We start from the raw sequence: 22185 nt of genomic DNA, 5'->3' as shown, positions 1-22185 counted from the left end.
GGTGTTTCCCCTCCCTCTCCCCCCCCCCCCCACACCAGATTGGTCCCTTTTCCGGTTTCCTGTTGACGGTCTTTTGTGTCTCTGTCTGGTTTGCATGCCTGCCGATGGTCATGGGGGGGTTCGCTTGGAATTTGGAGTCTCAGTGGGTTTGTGTTTGTTGGGTGAGCCGTGTCTTTCGTGGACGGTCAGATGGGTCCGTCTGCTTTTGTTGGAGTGAGATTTGTATGATGGGGTCCTTTTCTTTCTGTATGAGGGGTGTTGGGTAGGGTGGTCGTTGGGTCTCCGAAGGTGGTGTTGGTTGGGGTCGGAGGTGGTGGTCTTCTCGTCTTTTGAATGATGTTTCCTTCAATTTTCCTGTCTTGTTTTTTTATCCTAATAACCTCCTCCTATAGGAGCCTTGATCGTCTCTTTAGTGGTAAGTCAAGTCCCTGCTACGGTGTTGGTGTTGAGGTGCTTCTGTCTCGGGGGTTCGTGTTTCACATTGCATTTTGGATTTCTCGGTCCGTCTGTCCTACGATCAATGGGTGCGATCTCTAAGGTGTAGGAGATGTTTCTCCGTCGATGGCAGATTTCGTCTTGCCTCTCACCTTTTCTTTCTACGTTCTTTTCGCAAGAGCGTAAGTACACCTCGTTATTGTCATTCCGGCGTGAGTATGTATTGTCGGCATTTGGAGATCTTCTGTGCTAATGATGATGATATCAGCGTTCGTGACCAAGATGTCGTCTCGGGCCATTCTACCATCGTTCATCTTGCTTATCTTAATATCGCATCTTTTCTTTTTTATAAATGTTATGTTTTCTCGATGTATGGCTTTGTAGTCCTAGATCTAGTTGTTAAGTGTCTGGTGCTACCTAGTCGGATAGCTTACTCTGTATTGTTTACAATAATATAAGTTATTCATCCTTCTGTCAAAAAAAAAAAATTAAAAAAAAATGCTTACTCACGTGTCAAATGAAAAACTAGTGGGACACGAGAAAATGAAACAAAGAATCCGAACTCATTATAATAGAAGGATTGGTTACTTTCATTGTTCGACTTTATGACATAAGATTCTTATGAGGGTAGTGTGATATTGGACTGGGCTGAGGTTGAGAGTTTGTCGTTTTCTGATCCACCAACGAGCAAAAAAGAGCTTTGTTAAACCCAATTACCACACGAAAATGTAATACTTTATATTAAAATGTTAACCAACTCTCCTATTGAACCGTCCTATAACATAGAACCAGCCCAAAAGAAGAGAAGCCAAAAGAAAATAATTATATTTATTTATATTTTAATTTTATTTTAAAGATCCGACATTTTATGATAAAAACTAACATATCTATATGTACAATTTATTAATATAAAATTTTAGGTTATCAAAATAAAATTATTTCTTACAAGTTTATTAATTAATTTATTTGGACTTTTAGTTATTAAGCTTGTCTTATAAATAAAGTGGTCTTACACAACAATTTGGGTAAAATGTTTTATATTACTTTGTAGCATTCAGCAAGTGCGGTATCAACTAACAGCTCCCTCCCACTCGCTCGTTCTGAGAGATTACAAGTTTGTAACGGAATAATGCCGTCGTCACAAATAACATTTTGCATTGTTGATGAGGTTAGAGATTTGGATTTGACAGAATCCTAAATTCTAAGACCATCCGCAATCGTGAAATTTTCACCAATTTTTACTCTACATTTTTTCACCTTATTTCTTCTTAATTCACCATCCACCTCACTTATCCACTCACCACCAAAATTCACCAAAAAAACATCAAAAATATCAGTTAGCCTTGCTGAAGATGGGTCAGAGCAAGTGACGGGTAATGTCACTCACAAAACGGATAGAGGGACAAGATGGGGCATCCCCATGTGCTTCCCTCTCTCCTCTATTTGGGTCATTTGTGAGAGAAAATGGTATCCGTCACTAGAAAGTGACGAATACGTGCCGTCTTCAATGAGATTTTGTGCAAAAATATACCCACATCAACAAATACTCAACTTCCCTTCTTTTTCATACTTTACTATACCCCACACTATTTATATCAAATTTCCTATATCTCACACATATTTATTTAACTTCATTATCATTATTTGCAATCGTATAGATTTTCTGGTTTTATATTTTATTATTTTTTATCGTTATTATTGTAAATTCGAATTTCTTTTTTTAAAACGATCTTTTTTGCTTTATAAATTAAGGTAAATTCGAAATTCTCACTTTTTTTTACAATTTTCAAAATTCAATATATAGATATTAGGCTCATTTTATAAAAGGTCACAAAAATATGAATTATGGTTATTTTATTTTTTATAAAAAAAATTAAATAAATTAGTTATACTCAAAAATAAATGTAGTATAAATTCATTGCGAAGCAAAATAGTTGTTGGGTTTGTTCCACCACGTGGCAAGCTTCTATTGGTCAGCAAAACACCTCACTTTTCTATCCATGTAATTTTTTATTCACTTGTGGGCCTACTCTGTGGATGGTCTAACCCTGTTCTCTCGCCTGTTTCATCTGTCACATGAACGTCAAAATTCGCACAACCCGATCAGAAGATAGACTCCACAACGAGGAAGATCAAACAAAGAACACAAAGAGCTGCTCATAACAACCAAATAAGCAATTCATAGCCTTGTATAAGAAGAAATTATCCAAGGACCAAATATGGCATATTACTCAAGTCTTACGAAAATAAAAACAGTGCACGATACAACAGCACAATACGCTGGGAACAAACAAAGAAGCAATAACAGGTAAACCCTCCGGTTCAATTTTGGATCAGAGTTGAGTAACTACATTTAGTCCTCATACTCGTTCTCATCATCATCCTCGGCACCCTCAGCACCAACCTCCTCATAATCCTTCTCGAGAGCAGCCAGATCCTCACGAGCCTCCGAGAACTCACCTTCCTCCATACCCTCGCCCACGTACCAGTGGACAAAGGCCCTCTTGGCATACATGAGATCAAACTTGTGGTCAATCCTGGAGAACACCTCTGCAACACTGGTCGAGTTGGAGATCATGCACACGGCCCTCTGGACTTTAGCAAGGTCACCACCAGGGACAACGCTCGGGGGCTGGTAGTTGATACCGCACTTGAATCCAGTAGGGCACCAGTCAACAAATTGGATGGTCCTCTTGGTCTTGATGGTGGCGACAGCAGCGTTCACGTCCTTGGGGACAACATCACCACGGTACATGAGACAACAAGCCATGTACTTTCCGTGACGTGGGTCACACTTTGCCATCATGGATGAAGGCTCGAAAGCGCTGGTGGTGATCTCAGCCACTGAGAGCTGCTCATGGTAAGCCTTTTCTGCAGAGATGACGGGGGCATATGAGGAAAGCATAAAGTGGATCCTTGGGTATGGCACCAAATTGGTCTGGAACTCGTTCACATCCACATTCAGGGCACCGTCAAACCTCAAAGAAGCAGTCAGCGATGAGATAACCTGAACATTATTTCCAAAATACGTTAACTCGGGCAAATCATAAATGACCGGACGCTCAACCAACAAAAACATGACTTAATTACAGTGCTCCTGCAAAAACATGACCCGAATGACTCGATTGATGGTTTAATGATTGGTACCTGAGAAATAAGACGGTTAAGGTTGGTGTAAGTGGGACGCTCAATGTCAAGGGAACGCCTGCAAATGTCATAGATGGCTTCATTGTCGAGCAAAACAGCGACATCAGTGTGCTCCAAGAGGGAGTGGGTGGAAAGGACACTGTTGTAAGGCTCAACAACAGAGGTAGAGATCTGGGGTGATGGGTAGATGGTGAAACCCAACTTGGATTTCTTTCCGTAATCAACAGAGAGACGCTCCAACAGGAGGGATCCAAGACCCGACCCAGTACCTCCACCAACAGCATTGAAAACAAGGAATCCTTGAAGACCAGTGCAGTTGTCAGCAAGCTTACGGATACGGTCCAAGCAGAGATCAACAATCTCTTTGCCAACTGTGATTCAGATACCAAAACAAGCATTAGTTAACAGAACTGACGAAATTCCAGACGAGGAAGTTTATTAGAAATTACAATCTCGAAGGATACTCACTGGTGTAGTGACCACGGGCAAAGTTGTTTGCAGCATCCTCCTTGCCACTGATGAGCTGTTCAGGGTGGAAGAGTTGACGGTAAGTTCCGGTCCTCACTTCATCAATGACTGTGGGCTCAAGATCAACAAAGACAGCACGGGGAACGTGCTTTCCAGCTCCAGTTTCACTGAAGAAAGTGTTGAATGCATCATCTCCTCCTCCAACAGTTGTGTCACTTGGCATTTGACCATCGGCCTATTAAACCGAATTTTAAAACAATGATTAAGAAATGAAGGAAGAATACAGCTCACACATAGATCTGACATAATAAATAACAATCTATAATACAAAACACTCCTATTTAGACGTAATCATAGCATTACTATTCACTAACATCATCTGCATCAAAACTATCATACTCCCTGCCTCCAGATCAAAAAATCGCCATTTAAAAGTCTAATCGCCACAAAATTAACTATACTCATCAGCACTAACTCCAGTAGCAACATCAATCAGATTAACAGCTTTAGTAATTAAAAATATTAGGTTATTTAAGTAAATATCACTGTAGATCTGATCCACAGAAAACTAAAAACATTAAATCACAATTATCCGCCGTTTTATGCAAAATCATCCGTTTTCAAATCAAAATCATGATTCAAACTCATTATATACCAGATCTGTAAATGATCATAACGATAAATTATCTATATCGCCATAGCTACTGAAATCATTTTAATGTCTGATTTCCCGAAAATATCTAGTGTATACATAACATTCGAATATAAACCTTGAAATTATGTAATCAAACGAAAACGATAGATCTAATCGCCGAACGAAAACAAAACATCGAAACAAAAATGTTGAAATTATAAAGAGATTCCTAAATTCCGAAATCAACAGATCTGAGAAATTAAAGTACGGATCTACGCATTAAAATCATAATCAAAACGACGCCTCATTATTCAACTACGATCTATCGTAAATCAATCGAATCGGCACATAAAAATCAACATTTATCAAACTAAACGAATTGAACAAACATAAAAGCAGCAATCTAACGAATTCATTTGTTTACATTTTATTCTTTTTTGCACATACTTAAATTAAAGGTAGACAAATGATTGAGACGGAAAGAATAAAAGCCGAAAGAAATCGAAAATACCTGAATGCCGTGCTCCAAACAGTAAAGCTCCCAACAAGCATTTCCGACCTGAATACCGGCTTGACCGATGTGAATTGAAATGCACTCCCTCATTTTCGATTACTACAAAAACGAAATTACCAAATCCTAGATCTGAAAAATGGAAGCAAACGAACAAGGAAGGCGTTTATGAAGACGCCTTCTTTGAGAACTAAATCTGAGAAATGAAAAGAGAGATTGAGAGAAAATGAAAAAAGAGAGATTTGCGTTTTGGGAGAGCTGAAGGAGATTGTGTGGTGTTTTATACTGTGGAGGTAATCAGGGTTTCTTTTTTTAACTATGGTTACAGGTTGGATTGGTTGGCTGCCAGTTGTTGTGTTGTTTTATGTTACAGGTTAACGGTTGGATTTAACCATGGTTAATTATTTTTTGGGGTGGTTGCTTGTTTTGCGGGGGAGGAGTGGGGGAGATGTATGTTTTTTGTTTTTTCAAATTTTGAATTTTGAAATTTTGGTCATGGGTCGTTAATATGAGTGTGGGCTGGATAGTCACCGACTGGTAGCCCATTGGTCTAACTCCGTATAATCCGCTCTATTTAATAGGTTAGGCTCGGATTACCATACTTCAGTCAGGTAGTTTATGTCAGCTCTATCTTTATTAAAAATAAAAAGTGGATTTTGTCTGTTTGAACATGACTCGAGCTTTACCAGCTCGGTGGCTCACATGTGTAAGTCCATTATCGAGGCCGATTAGAAAGGCTTCGGCTTAGGTTGAAAAACCACCAACTCTATTCCAGCTCCCACACGGTTAAATTGCATATTAGGTTTTTGACTAGCGATCTATCTATGATCAATTATATTTTATTCCAATGACGATGAGTATCTCAGTCATACCAACATAAGGGGAATTACGCCCTACCATCACTCGATTGTTATCACCATCACCAAGTGAGCCAAAATTCAGATAATGAGGGAGAGCCTTATAAATACTCATACTCAAAAGGTAATTATTTCACTATCGATAAAATCAATTATCTCCCTTAACACAACAAGTATTAAACATCGTTAACCAACGTGTGATATAGACATCATAATAGTTGATCGAAAAGACCCCAATGTATGGGTTGTTCATGAGGTAGGTCTCTCACTTCTTATCAAGCCAAAGCAAGGAAATAAGTTGTTTCATACTATAATGTGCTTATAGCACACTACTACAAATATAGGCAATAACAACGCCCCCATTAACAACGCATATTAACGCATTTTATGTAATACCGTTGTTAATCAGGTTAGTATATTTTGGCGCAATTCTATGAAAAGTAATAACAACGGTTATTTCTTTAAAACCGTTGTTATTAGTAATCACAACGAGTTTCAATTTAGAACCGTTGTTAATAGCTGAAAAGTTATAACAATGGTTATTTATTTAAAACCCTTGTTATTATTTTTAACAACGGTTTTTTTGCATATAACCGTTGTTATTACTTTTAACAACGGTTTTTTACATATAACCATTATTATTGCTTTTAACAACGGTTTTTTACATATAACCCTTGTTATTACTTTTAACAACGTTTTTTTTTACATATAATCCTTGTTATTAGCTTCGCACCAAAATATTTTCATTGTGGACAAACAGATCCCTTATGTTTCTTTCCCTTTCTACTCTTTATTAATCTTCAACCTTCGCATCTTCATCTCTCTCACACTAAAAAACAAAACCTCTCACACAATACTCACTCAAAACCCACCAAATCACCCCCAAAACACTCAAAAATTCTCCCTAACTCAATTTACATACTTATAACCCATTTTCCAACCTTCAAAACTACCAAAATCACTCAAAATCGACTTTTAGAAACCTAAGGTTTTAAAAATACGAGAGCAAGAAATTGATTTTTTGGTTTGATTTTCGCCTTATTACTTCGATTGTTAGGTATGAAATACTAACCTACTCGATTTATTTGTCAACACAAAATTTTAATAATTGCACATCTATTTTATTTCCCATTTTATTGTTGTTTGATTAACCCTTCTTTATCTCACCATCGACCTCACTCTCCCCTTTATCAATTATTCATTTTACACTATCAATTACCCTATTAAATTTTAGGATTTTGTTTGATTTCATAAGGATCTCATCTTTCAGAGTATCCATGAAGGAATTCAGATCTAGAGGTATTCTTTCTAACCGTAATTGCTTCGCCTATTTTGATTTTAAAATCTCTGGTGCCTTGTTGAATTTTAGGTTTCGTTTGATATTTGTAATTTTTTTACCGTCTCGCATTATTCTTATGCTTGGAAATTTTTACATTGTAGTCTTGGAGTCTTGGAGGTAGTATGCTAATATGCTCAGCTGATTTAGAAGGTCAAACATGGTGGAAGTTTGTACATTGTAGTCTTTTACCGTCTTTCTTGTCAGGTAATCTCGCTCAATATATGGGCTCCTTATTTAATGATCATATTGTTTGGTGGACATGATGCTTCTTTTTATACTATTGTTCGATTATAGATGATTAATTTCAGAGGTGCGTGAAATGCTATGTATTCCTTCCTTTTCACGAAGATACTAAACTGTGACCTCTTCATTTTCCCCATTTCAGCGGTATTACCTAGCATTGGGATTGTAATATATGCTCTTATTCAGGTTAACATCTTAAATTGACCTCTTCTTTAGAGAAATTGATCCTGCAGGTAGTAATGATTCTTTGCACGAGCAACTCGATCGACAAAAAGCGACGAAAGCCACTTCGTTTGGTAATTATCACTACTTTTTTTCACTAGAAATTATGTTGTTCATATATAGTTTACAATAGTGCAAAGTTTTTAATTGCTAAGGATTCGCAAGACTCAGAATATTTTGTCTTTGGAATGTTATAGAACTGTTTAATTTATTTGCTGCATATCAACAAGTCTTTCAACTATAACTAATTTGACTCAGTAATTTAGTCCATCCACAATATCCATTATGGTTTGAATCTTCTTCCAAATTTTATGAAGTTAAGATGGATCAATGTTGTTTAGGTTACTTCAGCTTCAAGTGTTTGGGTTCACGACTTTTAGTTTTATGGCTAAAGATGCAATATATGCTCATTTTTTGCTAAACTTGTGAAATTTCTATGTTGTGTTACCTCACTTTGTTCTTTTTTATTTCTCCTTCATTTTTAATTTCTGCTTTATTCCTTGATTTTTGCTACTAAACATTCATTTTCTGTTGTTTGTATGTTAGACTTTTGGTGATTTTCATACATTTTCCTCAGGTATCTTCCTCCTTTGTTTTTCCTCCACTTATTGCTTTCATCCACTTCTCATATCTACGTAGGTTTCCCTTTTTTATTTCCATCATCTTAATTTAAATGTATCATTGCAGATTTAAATTTGAGAGTGTCAATTGAGGAGATGAGGGATGTTAATGAGGTGTAGGCTTACCAATTATTTAGGGAATACGTAATATTGAATAGTTTATTCATTAAGATGTTATTGTTATGTTGGATGTGATACGAGGTTGATATTAGTTTGTTGGAGTTGTATTGTTGAATATTTTATTCACTAAAGTGTGCATGCGTAGTAGTAGAGTCGTAACTCTCGGATGTAAATGGATGTTTGAATTGTGGTATTAATATTTTGAGAAAATCGTTGTGCTAGTGAATAAAACTTTGCAGGTGTTTAATTTTGGGTTAATCAATTTAAAGTGAGCTTTTGTTGTATGTTGATACTGCTGCTGTTGTTGATACAGGATTTTTAATGCACTAATTTTGTAAATTTTTTTAAAAAAATAATAAACATCAATAACAACGGTTATATGCCAAAAAACCGTTGTTAATAGTCAATTTTAACAACGGTTTTTTTAACATATAACCGTTATTACTTTTAACAACGTTTTTTTTAAATATAACCCTTGTTAAAAGTTTTCACAATTTTGGTGGGAAACATACAACAACGGTTTTTTTTATATTATAACCGTTGTTATATCTTTCCCACCAAAATTTTGTCAAACTTTCCACAACGACTTACTTGCAACAACAACGGCTTTTAACCGTTGTGAATAATTTCCACAACGGTTTTAGTAAATAACCTAACCGTTGTAAATACCTGTTACAACGGCCGCTTTTAACAACGTCCGCTTTTTGTTTTAACAACGGTTTTTACCCGTTGTGGCATGTTTACTATTCTATAGTCAATCACAAATATGATACAATGTACTTAGAGCAAAAATCATCATAACGAGCAAAACACTTATTTCTTGTATATGTACATCATTGTATTTTTGTACACTTTTCACGAGGAGTTTACTAGATTTGACACTATTTTGAAGAAGCTGACTTTTGTCTCATCTAAAGCAATGTTGTAATACTATTCCATTGATCTAAGAAAGAAATCTAAGTATAATTGACCTCAACATCTTGTTTTTTACAAAGTAATTTCCTTAACAAAATTTAATTAGTGTAAGAAATTCAGTTGTTTAAAGGTGATGGTAGTACATATACAAGAATGATAGGTATTCCACTTTGGTGGAAACTTTTTTTGTTAATAGAATGATAGGTACTCCATTTTTTTTAAAAAAGAAAACATAGTTATTTGTTATTTTTCTCTTTTTTATTTTCTTATAATTTATATAATAGATTAATTGATATACTGTGCAAAGTTTTAACTTGCTTGATTGACCAATAGCATATTTATTTGTCGGCTTGATATTAATAATAAAACAAAATTAACATATTAAGACCCTCCAACCTTCATTATCTTTTAAAATTTGTATAAATATAATGCATATCCAATAAATTTTCAATAAACTAACAAGTTTAAAAATAAATACTGTATTTGATTAAATTATAATTACTGATACAAATCACGCATAAATTTTGATTGAATAGTACATAATTATATATTTTATACGAGTATGTAATAGTATATAAAATTATGAGGGGCCCTGAATATGACTAATAAATTTCTTCGAGTTTTTTTTTTTTTTTTTTTTTTTAAGACCCCTCTTCCTATAACGTAGATCCATGAATACACTTATAATAAAATGGTCTTGTAGAAGAACTCACTATATTATTTGACACGTTCACTTATTGTATATTCATTAATTCTAATTGATCTTATCACAAGTTACAAGTATCTCTGTGGCAAGTGGCAAGTGGCAAGTGGCAAGTGGCAAGTAACAAGAAAATTGGGTTTCATGTCTCATTCCATACGACTATACAATGTATACATAATGCTTCAACGCCAAGCAAGTTACAATTCCTCACTGAAAATCACCATCTCGCATGCAAAAGTAAAGAACACACCATGTGAATGATTTGTGGAGCCCAATTTCTCTCCATTTCAAGTTTCTATCAATGACCCGAATCGCATTTTGACAATATCTAACGGTTCTAAATTTACATATAGAAATAAAGGAAAATGAGAATGAAAGGAAACATTATTATTTAAAGAGATTGTGAGAGGAAATGGAGAGGATCAATTTCCTAATTTGTGATAATTGATAAAGAAAGAAAGAAAATTACAGAAAATGATTGGAAAACATATACTCCCTCCATTCAACTCCACTTTGCAAGTATTTCTTTTTCATCCATTCAATCCATTTTACATATTTTCTTATTTGGCTAAGAAAATGATCATTCTATCCTTATTGAAAATCTATATTTACAAAAAATGGCATCTATACGACTATACCGCGCATTAATCCACCATAAAACCCTACCTTTATATTTTTTTTTAGGATTAATTAATGGGAATAATCCATCTTATGGGGTGCCCTGCAAATAACACTCTCTCCTTTAAGTTATTTGAATTTAATCTCTCCTATCCCCTTTCCTTCCCGGAACAAACTTACTCAATTTTTTCACCGGAAACACTAGTAGAAAAACCCCCTATCGTGACACAGTTATCATGGCGGTTCTAACAAAACCGCCGCAAAAGGCACAAAAAAAAGGTGGGAACTAAATTTTTATGGTATAAGAGGTCTATTGTGGCGGTTTAAATGAAGAACCGACGTAATAATAGAAGCTATTTATGGCGGTTTTAAATTGAAAACGCCACCATAAGTTCTTTGTGGCGGTTTTATTAACAACCGACGTTATTAACGATGTTAAAGATAATGATAACTGATCTAGATTTTTTAATAAAAAACGCCAGCGTATATATTTGTGGTGGTTGTAATTACAACTGATGTTAAAGATAATCAAAATTTCAGACTCTCTTTCGTATTCACATTACACATTACTCTTCATCTCCTTTATCACTAATTCACTATAATTCCTCCAACCTCTATCAGACTCACGACTCTCACCCTATCTATAAACCCTAACCCTTTCGACTACCGATGTTTACTTCTCCATCAGCATCGACCGCCGCAACCTTTACTCTCCATCAGCGTCAACGACCGACATTCATCTTCCTTGGTAGCGTTCCTCCCGATTTTCAACAGGTTGCTTTCCTCTCCATCCTTTTTTTTCAATTTCTTTGTTGATTTCGTTACTGATTTGATTTATTATCATTAATGTTATTTTGTGCTTAATTATCTGATGAATTGTTGAATTTTGGGGGGAAGGTGTAAACCTAATTTGGATGAATTCGGGTTTTGATTTGGGGTGAATCACTTGTTTAACTTGGATTAATTCGGTGTTTATAATTGTTGATATCTTCTGTTATCTTGTGCAGACTTAATGTCAATCTCTGTCAAAGTGTGACTAGAAGCATTAAGAACTGCGTGGTTGTTGTCATAAGGGGATGCCATTTGCTATGTGCATGCTTGTTGAAATGCAAATTGCAATTCTATTTTTGGTTGTAGGTCACCTACATGTATTATACAGGTTGTCTAGAGGTTTTCAACGGAAATTTTTCTGATGTAAGTACCTTTTTCTTTGTACAGACAATATAGCTTCAATATGGAAATCAAATAATGCTTATTTGTATGCTTGTATATAACTGATGTCAGCAAAGTTTAGCAATATATTAATATGCTATAGACCAAATTGTTCTTTGGTGAAGTATATATTTTGCCCTTGTCTACATTAACATTCGTTGTTGGTAGACTGGTAGTCCAATGGGAAAAAATTATGCTTTGTAAAATAGCGTATATCTTATCCATCTCCTATCTTGCAGCAGGCTGATGCGAAACTGTCTTATGCTCCGACTCATTCCCATCTTCATCATGAGACCAAATAAGGTGCATTATGGATTTCTTGTTCTCTTCATTTTGCTCATCTAAATCAGTTTTGCTTCATGAAATGTTTTTATTTACGCATTAGATGACAGATTTGTTTTCTTAAGTAATTATTTGAACAACCGCTTCGATAAAAAAACCTGGATGCAGTAGCGATATAGGTAATTAAGAAGTGATAGACATGGTAATATTTGCTTAGCGTAGCTTTGACTGGTATTTGGCCAAGACTCTTCATTAAATGGTTTCATCTCTTATTATAGCTTGCCATCTAAAGTTACTAAACCCCAAGTTGGAATTTGAATTTCTCTAATGGATAATCTGAGGAAACATTGTAGTTCCTAGTATCATCTTTTTTTTTTTTTTTTTACATCCGAAGGTGTGATGGCATCTTGGGGTATGGAAAAGGCATTTTTTTTAAAAAAAAATTGTCACAAGTTTGTCTTTCTCCTTTAGTTACTAGTGGAAGTTTATGTTTCTAAACATTGAGATTAACGTAATTAGCAAAGCCTCCAAAGGATTTGAGTTACTTTGTTGTCTGAATCTCAATGACTTCGACTTGATTGCTCTCTTCCATACGATACTGGAATGCCCCATATTGTCCTGATTATTACTTCAGTGAGTACCTTGGTGAGTTATTTTGTTATATCTTGATTAGCAAAGAATTATGTCCTGGCATCCTGGGGTTTCGGCATGCCTGATTGTAGACTACGGTGTTGAGCACCAATTCGAAGGCAGGTGTTGAACGATCATGGTTGCTTTCTGTAATGGTTGAATTGTTTTTATTTAATTTGGGTGAAGAAATAATGTGTTGCGGTTGTGATATCGAGTGCATAACCATGTTGTAGGTCTTTATGCTACAGACAATATGCTAATATCACGATAAATTTAGGATGATTATTTGAACTACCACTATGTTCATTGGCTCATTAACATGAGATATTGAGATACAATACCTGCTGCTTGCTCGTTGCACTTTACGCATGACATGACTGCTACTTTTTTTTTTATCATTCTGAACTTTTGTAATATCAAATTGATCATGTTTGCTTAATAACGTTTAGTTTTATTTTCTTACTGTTGGTTTCGTTAATACATCATTGCAGATTTAAGAGTGTCATCAATCGACGATGTGAAGGATGTTAATGAGGTATGGTGCTGCTAATAAGCTTAATGAAATCTTTTTCTCTTTGTGATTACTGATTCTAGATTTTTATTTTTTATTTTTGTGACTGACTACTGAAATTTGAAAAATAAATCACAAGACGTGTTGATGACATTTGAGCAGGGGATGCACTTCAACCCTTTTAATTCTCGAAATAACAAGGTGATGCTGGCTATCGCCTGTTAGTGTTCGATGCTGCTCCTAATTGTTGTCGTTGCTGTTGTTGCGTGTCAACTGATGTCTGTTGTATGCCTGCAGGTTTTGAGTACCATTAATCACCAAGTTTTGTCATGGCGGCCATCACTTGGATGTATAATTTTTTAATACCGACATTATTGTTGTGCCGAATAATATGCAAAGTTAAGGTTTTGGTAGTTGGCAAACTCCCCTTAGATTTTGCTCGAACATTAGGTGTTAGCTGAATATTAGATGATATCTGTATAATGGTGCACAATGGTAGAACCATGGAATTGTTGTCGAGTCGTGACTTTTGTTGTGCTTCTTATAGTGTTGTTGTACTATGATGCAGATTGTCTACAGAGCAACCATCGACTATCAACTGATGTTTGATTGAGCCCTCTATCGTGTGATGATGCATATCACCTTCGTCATGTTGCTACTGCTGCTGCGTCGTCTACATTACTTCAGCAATTGTAGGCTGTGGATTCTTGATTTTTTTTGCTAGTTGGGTGTAGCTTGTACGGTGCATACATATCTTTTAATTGTTCAATTCAGGATCAAGTAATTATTTATACACTTGGATGTATAACGTTTGAACACCGATGATATGAAAGATTTTGGTAGTTGGTTGCATTCTTGTGTATGTATTGTTTGTTCATTTCGATATCTGGATTGTCAAATTTATTGGATGTTTCTGCAGAAATTTAGGTAGCAATATATTTTTTTTAAAATATACCAATTTATGATGGCGGTTCTCAAGTTAGAAACGCCATTATAGGTTTGCCTATTATGGCAATTCTTAAGTTAGAACCGCCGCAATAGATAAGGTATGGTGGCGGTTCTAAAATAGAACTACAACAATAGATAAGGTATGGTGGCGGTTCTAAGTTAGAAACGCCATAATAGATAAGTTATAGTGGCGGTTTTAAACTTAAAACCGCCACTATAGATAAGATATGGTGGCGGTTCTAAAGTTAGAACAACCGTCGTAAAGTTTATACGACGCCGCGATATACGACGGACCCTGAATCTATTAAAACCGCCACAAAAGGTCATTTAGAACCGCCACTGTAGGGGTTTTTTCTACTAGTGAAACATCAGGTCACCTTATCCCTCTGGCCCTCCCCTTCCTTTCTTTTCTTGTTATACGTCCTTCTTTATTTTCATACTTCATTAACACCAACCACTTCTTCAATCTCCAATAACACTAGCCAGTCCACCTTTCTCCTCACCACTTCGTCATTCCTCATTCTCTACTACCCATCATCCGCCACCCCACCAGAAGCAACCCTCGACGGCGTACTACCCCACCCACAATCTATCTTTGATGAACCCAATTGAGTGGTTGTTGTCGTTGCTGCTGATTTATTTACCCCTGTTGGAAAATGCGGAGACGGTATCCGGCGAGAGGTCGGCGTTTCCATGATTGTTCCTTTCGGCCGAAATCAATGGCCGGCGTAAAGTATCCACTGTTGGTATTATTTTTTGTTCCTTGCAGGATTGTTTTGACACATAATTTCTCCGACCGTTGAAGGGGTGGATGTAGACAGTTGCGGTGGTGGTATTGGGATCGAGAGGGCCTAGCATACCTGATTCGGGTCCGAGCGAAATTATTATTATGTGATATTTTGATTGATTAAAATCCAAGGCACTCAGTTATTGTGCAATTTTTATGATGTTGAGAAACAATGTGATATACACAAAGGAAAAAAACCCAAAAAAGTGAGATTGATGAAAAAATTGCAGAAACGGGTATTGAAGGAAAAAAAAGATGAAGAAGAAAAAGAAAGACAGCTAAGAAGAAAAAAATGTAGAAATGCGTATTGAAATTGAAATTGAAGATGGGGATCTCATGAAAGAAAAGGAGAAAGTTAAGGATGCGAGTCGTTAAAATTAATTGTAATTTACAATAGCTGAAATTAATTCATTTTTGTTGCCATTGATGTCGTCAATCAATATTAGCTCGGTTGCCCCCTGTCGTGGTTGAATCCGTCGCCTTTACCTCGTCAGATGGTTGTGGTATTGGTGGTATTTATCCAACATTGAGTGATTTTTAATCAAATTATCATCAAATTATATAGTAGTAATAATAATAATATAAGAATGTGGTGTGATGATAATGTGCAGTCGCCGACAAATGAAGAAGAAGGGCGGTGGCGTTGAGGAGGGTGGTGGAGTGTTGGTTGTTGATGAATTGGTGGTGGAGTGTTGGTTGTTATTTCTAACCTAAAAATAACACGGGTGACCTGTTATTCATGTTTCCGGTCTCCTGAGAGTGTTATGCGAAGAATGATGAATAGGATGAACTTAATTGGAATTACTGATAGGATAGAGTGTTATTTGCAGGACATCTATAGGACGGATTATTCCCATGAAATAAACCTTTTTTTTTAAATATTTTTAACCTGTACATTAACTTTCCCTATATACTTTTAATAATTTTTTTAATCCGCTTCTTAATACACATTCAAAAAGCAAACTTGCAAAATGGAGTTGAATGAAGGGAGTACATGCAACTGATGCAACACTCAATGCCATATTGCCATCTTTTTGTCTTCCAAGATCAAGGCAACTATTTTAAATTAGTTGACCCATATAGTTTGGGCTTATGCATCTAGCCCATACCAATATTTCAGGATCCTTTTTCAAGTTCAAACCAAGTGCTAAACCTGCCTGCTAAAGATTGTCGACAATAATCAAGAGTTCAAGACCCTTATTGTCGACAATTTTAATGAACTTCCAAAACTACCCCTCCCACACACTCCCCCTTATATTTTTTCCGTCTTGTTTTGTTTTCGTAAAAAAATAATTAATAATTACTAATAAACCCCGTTCGGGGATAGTTCGTTTTATTTTAATTTATTGAAACTTATTTTAATTAGCGATTATCGATCCACGCACTCAAAACTAATTTAAGACGGAAATTAATAATTTTTTTTAAAAAAAAAAAAATTGTTGAAAAAGGGCGTGGATGAAGAAATTTTTCGTCCAGACCAAGGTCCGGACAAAGAAATTTTTCGTCCAGACCATGGTCCAGACAAAAATATTTTTCGTCCAGACGGAAAATATTTTCGTCCAGATTTCCAGTCCGCATTTAAAAATATTTTCGTCCTGGAACTTTTTTTTTTTTTGTCGGACTGGGAGTGACGAAAATATTTTCCGTCTGGACGAAAAATATTTTTGTCTGGACCATGGTCTGGACGGAAATTTTCTTTGTCCGGACCTTGGTCTGGACGAAAATGTTTTTCGTCCGGATTTTTTTTTTTTTTTTTTTTGAAAAAAAAATCATTTTCTGACTTAGATTAATTTTTGGTGCGGTAATCGATAATCACTAAGTTCTCGTTCATGTTGTTAATTACAAATCCCGCTTTTTTTTTTTTTTTTGAAAAACCGTCTTTTTTTTTTGTTTGAAAGATTTTAGTGAGACGGAAATTGACTTGTGTTTTAGTGAGACGGAAATGGAGTTATGTTATGGAGGGCAAACTTGGAAATTTACATTAAATGTCGACGATAATTAGTAAATTGTCGACGATATATAGCAGGACCCTTTGGAAAAGGAAGTGTCTAAGCAAAGGTAGGTTAGTCCATAAATAAAGAGGACATTGACCCACTATTGCACCACAAATTGTATCGTTGGAGATTCTCGAACTTGAGTTTGACCCTGTTCGTTCTAACTTAATTTCAACTCATTTCAGTTTAGCTCAACTTTATTTAATTCAGCTTCGTTCGGATCAACTTCATTCTGTTCAACTCAGCTCAGTTCAGCTTATTTCTTAACAAATTAACTCTTATTTCAGCTTCATTCAATTCAGCTCAATTTCATTCAGTTCAATTCAACTCAGATCCATTCAGTTCAGTTCAACACCTTTTAGTCGGAAAAAACACGGCCTTTATCAAAGCAAAATGAAGCATATAAGGTGGGTATATTGTTGCAACACAAAATCTCATTTGTGACGGCACGTATCCGTCACTTTGGAATGACGGATACCATTTTCTCTCACAAATGACCCAAATAGAGGAGAGAGGGAAGCACATGGAGGTGCCCCCACCTTGTCCCCCTATTCGTTTTGTGAGTGACATTACCCGTCACTTGCTCCGACCCGTCTTCAGCCAGACTAATTGTTGTTGCAATGTAGTTTCACATTGCAATGTGGTGTATTAGATCGTCTCTAAAGTTTTAGCTAATAGGCTTAAGATTTTTCTTAATGATATTGTGTCAGAAAATCAATCGGCTTTCACCCCGGGTAGGCTTATTACGGATAATATTCTTGTTGCTTTTGAAATTTTTCACCATATGAAGAACACAAGAAGTAATGGGGGTCATATGGCCTTAAAGCTCGATATGGCTAAGGCATATGATAGGGTTGAGTGAGATTTTTTGGAGAATGTTTTGCTTACGATGGGTTTCAATGAGGCTTGGACCAACCGTGTAATGCATTGTGTACGATCGGTCTCTTTCTCGGTGCTCGTTAATGGCCGGCCTGTAGAGGCTTTTGTCCCTCAACGTGGACTTCGACAAGGGGATCCACTATCTCTATTTATTTATCCTATGTGCCGAATGTAACAACCCGGATTTTTAATGACTTAATTAAGGGATAAAAGCGGAAAAACCCCAAGTCATTGCTATAAAAATGAATCCAGATCGTCATGGATCACTTACACATGACTAAATAATTTAGTCGAGATATTTAATTACGAAATTAAACCAACATTGAAAGCTCCTCTCATTACCCAGAATGCCCCTTTAAGGGTGTCTCCATCTAACTTATTCTTGGTACCTGAAAAACATTTAAACAAAAGTCGCTGAGCGACAGTAACCTAACCATTCTCCTATCATCGCCTTAAACATTCAAAAGCAGGCATGCGAATGGAAATGGAATGCATAAATAAGAATCACGTAAAGCATATATCACATAAGTTCTCTTATCACAACATTCTGGATATTCAAATGATACAACAATATTACTCAAAGAAACCATTTTAGTAATACAACAACACTTAACAAAGTTAAGCACATGTGAGCACAACAAGTCCCAATCATCAGACATGTGACATTATTACCTTGATCGTTCTTTATCGTGCAGTAACATTATTCATCATATAACAATTTCAACGGTAAATCCAACAGGCATCATGTGAGTAAAAACTGTAGTCATTTCTTTAAAACGGTTTGTTTTCTAACAATTAAGCACGGGACGTGACTAATAATGTCACACGCATACTCACGGCTTGCATCTCACCTTAAGTACGAATGTGAACATCAATCCCGCCAATCATACCGATTCTAGGAGGTTTACATCTCACCCCTAGTGCTCAGTAGGACCGGACAACTAAGTTGACTTGGTTTAACAACCGAACCGTGGGGAAGAACAGATCGCTAATGGATGGTCTCAGAGGTCCCATTTAAGTGACATGTCCCATACACTTCGAGGCACCAAGACAATCGCAACCGTCAAGGTCTACACACGATCGCAACCGTGAAATAATAATTGCCAAGATATCCGAAAGGTAGTAAAGCCGATCAAGCTCCCGTCAATATATGCGCATATACCCACTCCACAACTTCTTGGAACACGCAGCTCCTCAGTGGCAGCTGGTCGACTACTATCCTAACGACAATCCCTCCACACGCAGCTTCGGGATGTGCTGTCCATACTTGTATAGCATAAGCTCTCTAAGCATTCTTCCATCACGTCGATCCCTAAACCTTACCAAGGTAGCGCCCAACATATAGCACGGAAGACTCAAACTTGTCTCATAGAGACGATGATACATCGATATGCGGACCATCTCAACATATCGACAATACAACGGCACTTGGCTCAGAGGTCCCATTCAAGGGGCATACCCAAGTAAACCGGGGAAAGATTCCATGGCTCAGAGGTCCCATTTAAGAGGCATAGCCAGTTACTGTTCATCGATATTCTCTCAACGGTCCCATTTAAGGGACATGTCCCAGAGTGCTAGAAACTTTTGAATAAGAAACGTAAACATACATAAAATCATCTTGCTTTATCTTTTCTGAAATCTTTAGGATTTGGCAAATCTTATTTGGAATTTATTATCTCTAAATTCGTTATTTGAGGAAGGTATTTAGATTTTTACTATAATAAGCTTAAGTTTAAGCTTCGTTTTTAAAGAGCTTATTCAAACTTCTTTGTAATAAAAGTTTTGTAATTTAATAAACATTTTATGTAAATCATTTGAAAATACTATTAAATCATTTCAAATATTTTTACCGACTATAGGTGTAAAACTTTTATAGAAGATATGAATTAAGTCACTTATTTATTAAGTAACTTTCTTTGTAATTGGAGAAACGTTTAAATCACGTAAACCATCTTGGTTTGAAAACGTTATGGAATGTTTTTAATTTTCAAACATTTAAAAGAGTTTTTATTAAACTTTAATATTTAACAAAATTTAAACTTATCAATTCTAGCCTTAACTGTATTTAAAGAGGAAAGGTATAATTCTTTTAGGCTAGCAGTTAAGAGCTAAAATGTTTGTACTCATATAAAAGTCAACATCTCAATAGACTGCGTACTTACTAAATAAAGTGAGTGCAAAAAAAAAAAATCATAAGGTAATCATATCGGAACACGCATCACACGACAGTAAATAAATATAGCCAATTAAGATATTACTCAATTATATTTTCTAATCATGTTTCTAGGTGAGAAAATAGCACAACGATTAAGATATTACTCAATTATATTTCCTAATCATGTTTCTAGGTGAGAAAATAGGACAACGATAAATCACTTGTTATCATTAAATTTTAACATACAAATCCAACGAATTGAGTAATTAACTAGCGCATATGTATATTTCATGCCATTGTTAATAATTTAGCGGTCTAGTATTTCTACTCAATATTTAATTGTCAACAAGTTACATAACTCATATTTAAACATATTCATTCACATTAGCATATCGAGTTTTGTAAAATTAAGGAGGGATAGAAGAAGGTCGGGTTACCGAAGTTAGTGAAATAAGAGAATGTGCTTATTAATCCGATTTAATAAGAAATTAATCGTTATTAATAAAGTCACAAGTCCGTCTTAAATCCGTCATTATGGCCAAAGAAGTCCAAAGCCGAAACCCGTCAGTCAAACCTCGCATAACGAATGTTTAAGTTAGAAAATCGGGTCAACCCGTATCATTTAAAAGAAGGAAAAGGGATGATATAAGCTACTCCGTATAACGTAACTCCAGCTGAAAGAAAATCCCCAAATTGATTTAGGGATTAAGGTCACCAACTTGAAACCTGCGGCGGCATCGATGGCAAGGGACGGCACAACAACAAGTGACGATGGCGACAAGGAACAGCAAGCAAGGCGGCATCAGGTGGTTTCTACGGCGGCTCTGCAGCGGCGGTCGAAGAGCAGAACAAGGAGGAGAGCAGATCAGAAAGGCGGAAGCAAGGGAAGGACGAAAAGAAAAAGACGATCAAGGAAGGCTGACTTACGGTGGTCGTGATGCTTCAACGGCGACGAGGATGAGGATGTGGGCATGGTTGATGGTGGTTGAGGCGGAGGTGGAGAATGTTAGCGGCCCCAGTCAGTCGAAACAGGGAAAGACCAGGAGACACGCAACAGAGTAAAGCGACGGTCAGAGTTCGGGTGGTCCGAATTTGGTGCTCCGGTGATGGTGGATGCCGAGGTGATGCACGAGCAAGTGTGAGATATGATTAAGAATCTGATGGTGTGATGAATGGTGGTCGTGGCAGTGCTCGGTGACTGACGCCAGCTTAACGACGATGGTGGATGGTCGTGCGGATGGTTGACAGAGGCCAAAAGCCATTGTTTTCTGATTTCGAATCAGAGGAAAAACAGAAGGATAGGAGGACAGAGCAAGGTGTAGGTCAGAGTCGTGAAAGGTGGTCGATGAGGGTGGTTGGTTGGTTGATAGTTTATGTGTTGGCTTGGCTTCTGGTTTGGAACAGGGACGGAGAGCAGGGGTAGGAGAACAGAGGTGAGGGGCTCACAGCGGTAGTGAAGGCGAGTTGGTGTCGGGTCGATGTTTTGTTACATGAATAGGCGTGAGTATTGGATGGTGACGGAATTGGTATTGACTCGGATTAGGTAGTCTTATGAAGGTAAGAAATGGTGAGGCTGATTATTACAAGGTTGTTGATCAGGATGATTGTGAAAGTGTAAAGGTAAAAACAAGATATAGGAAGAAATACTTGTGAAGTTACAGGAGACACGTGAATTATAGATGGCATGTGAATGTGTATAGTGGAGATGACAAAACTACATGCAGGGAAAAACAAGAGGAGCAAGGTTGAACATAGACAAATGTTTGATACACTACAAAGTGAGTAATGTAAAAGTTTGGAGTGATGTGAAGAAACATTATCAAATAGGGCAACGATTGTCATCGTATTTTTATTCAAGACAAGCTTTTGATTATAATTAAAATAAACGAAATCATTTATAAAAATTTAAATTGAGAACAAATATAATTGGGAAATTATAAAAGTAGTTTTAATTA

At 36.3% G+C, this 22185-nt stretch overlaps 1 protein-coding gene across 2 annotated transcripts; it reads right to left on the bottom strand.

The window, feature by feature from the left end:
- Window positions 1–2595: 2595 nt before the first annotated feature.
- Window positions 2596–5614, bottom strand: LOC141643630 (tubulin alpha-2 chain). Of its 2 annotated transcripts, XM_074452860.1 has the most exons (5): window positions 5196–5446; window positions 4051–4285; window positions 3583–3953; window positions 2982–3442; window positions 2638–2899 (listed from the first exon to the last, which is right to left on the bottom strand). In XM_074452860.1, the coding sequence occupies exons 1-5, from the start codon at window positions 5286–5288 to the stop codon at window positions 2758–2760; spliced, it is 1302 nt and encodes a 433-aa protein (XP_074308961.1). In that variant the 5' UTR covers window positions 5289–5446; the 3' UTR covers window positions 2638–2757. The 2 variants fall into 2 exon arrangements, with proteins under 2 accessions (XP_074308960.1, XP_074308961.1); XM_074452859.1 differs by having other exon boundaries at window positions 2596–3442; window positions 5196–5614.
- Between the last annotated feature and the right edge of the window lie 16571 nt (window positions 5615–22185).

The sequence above is a fragment of the Silene latifolia genome, chromosome 2 (assembly GCF_048544455.1).
Source record: "Silene latifolia isolate original U9 population chromosome 2, ASM4854445v1, whole genome shotgun sequence".
In the NCBI taxonomy this organism is placed as follows: domain Eukaryota; kingdom Viridiplantae; phylum Streptophyta; class Magnoliopsida; order Caryophyllales; family Caryophyllaceae; genus Silene; species Silene latifolia.
This window is presented reverse-complemented; position numbering and strand designations above follow the sequence as displayed.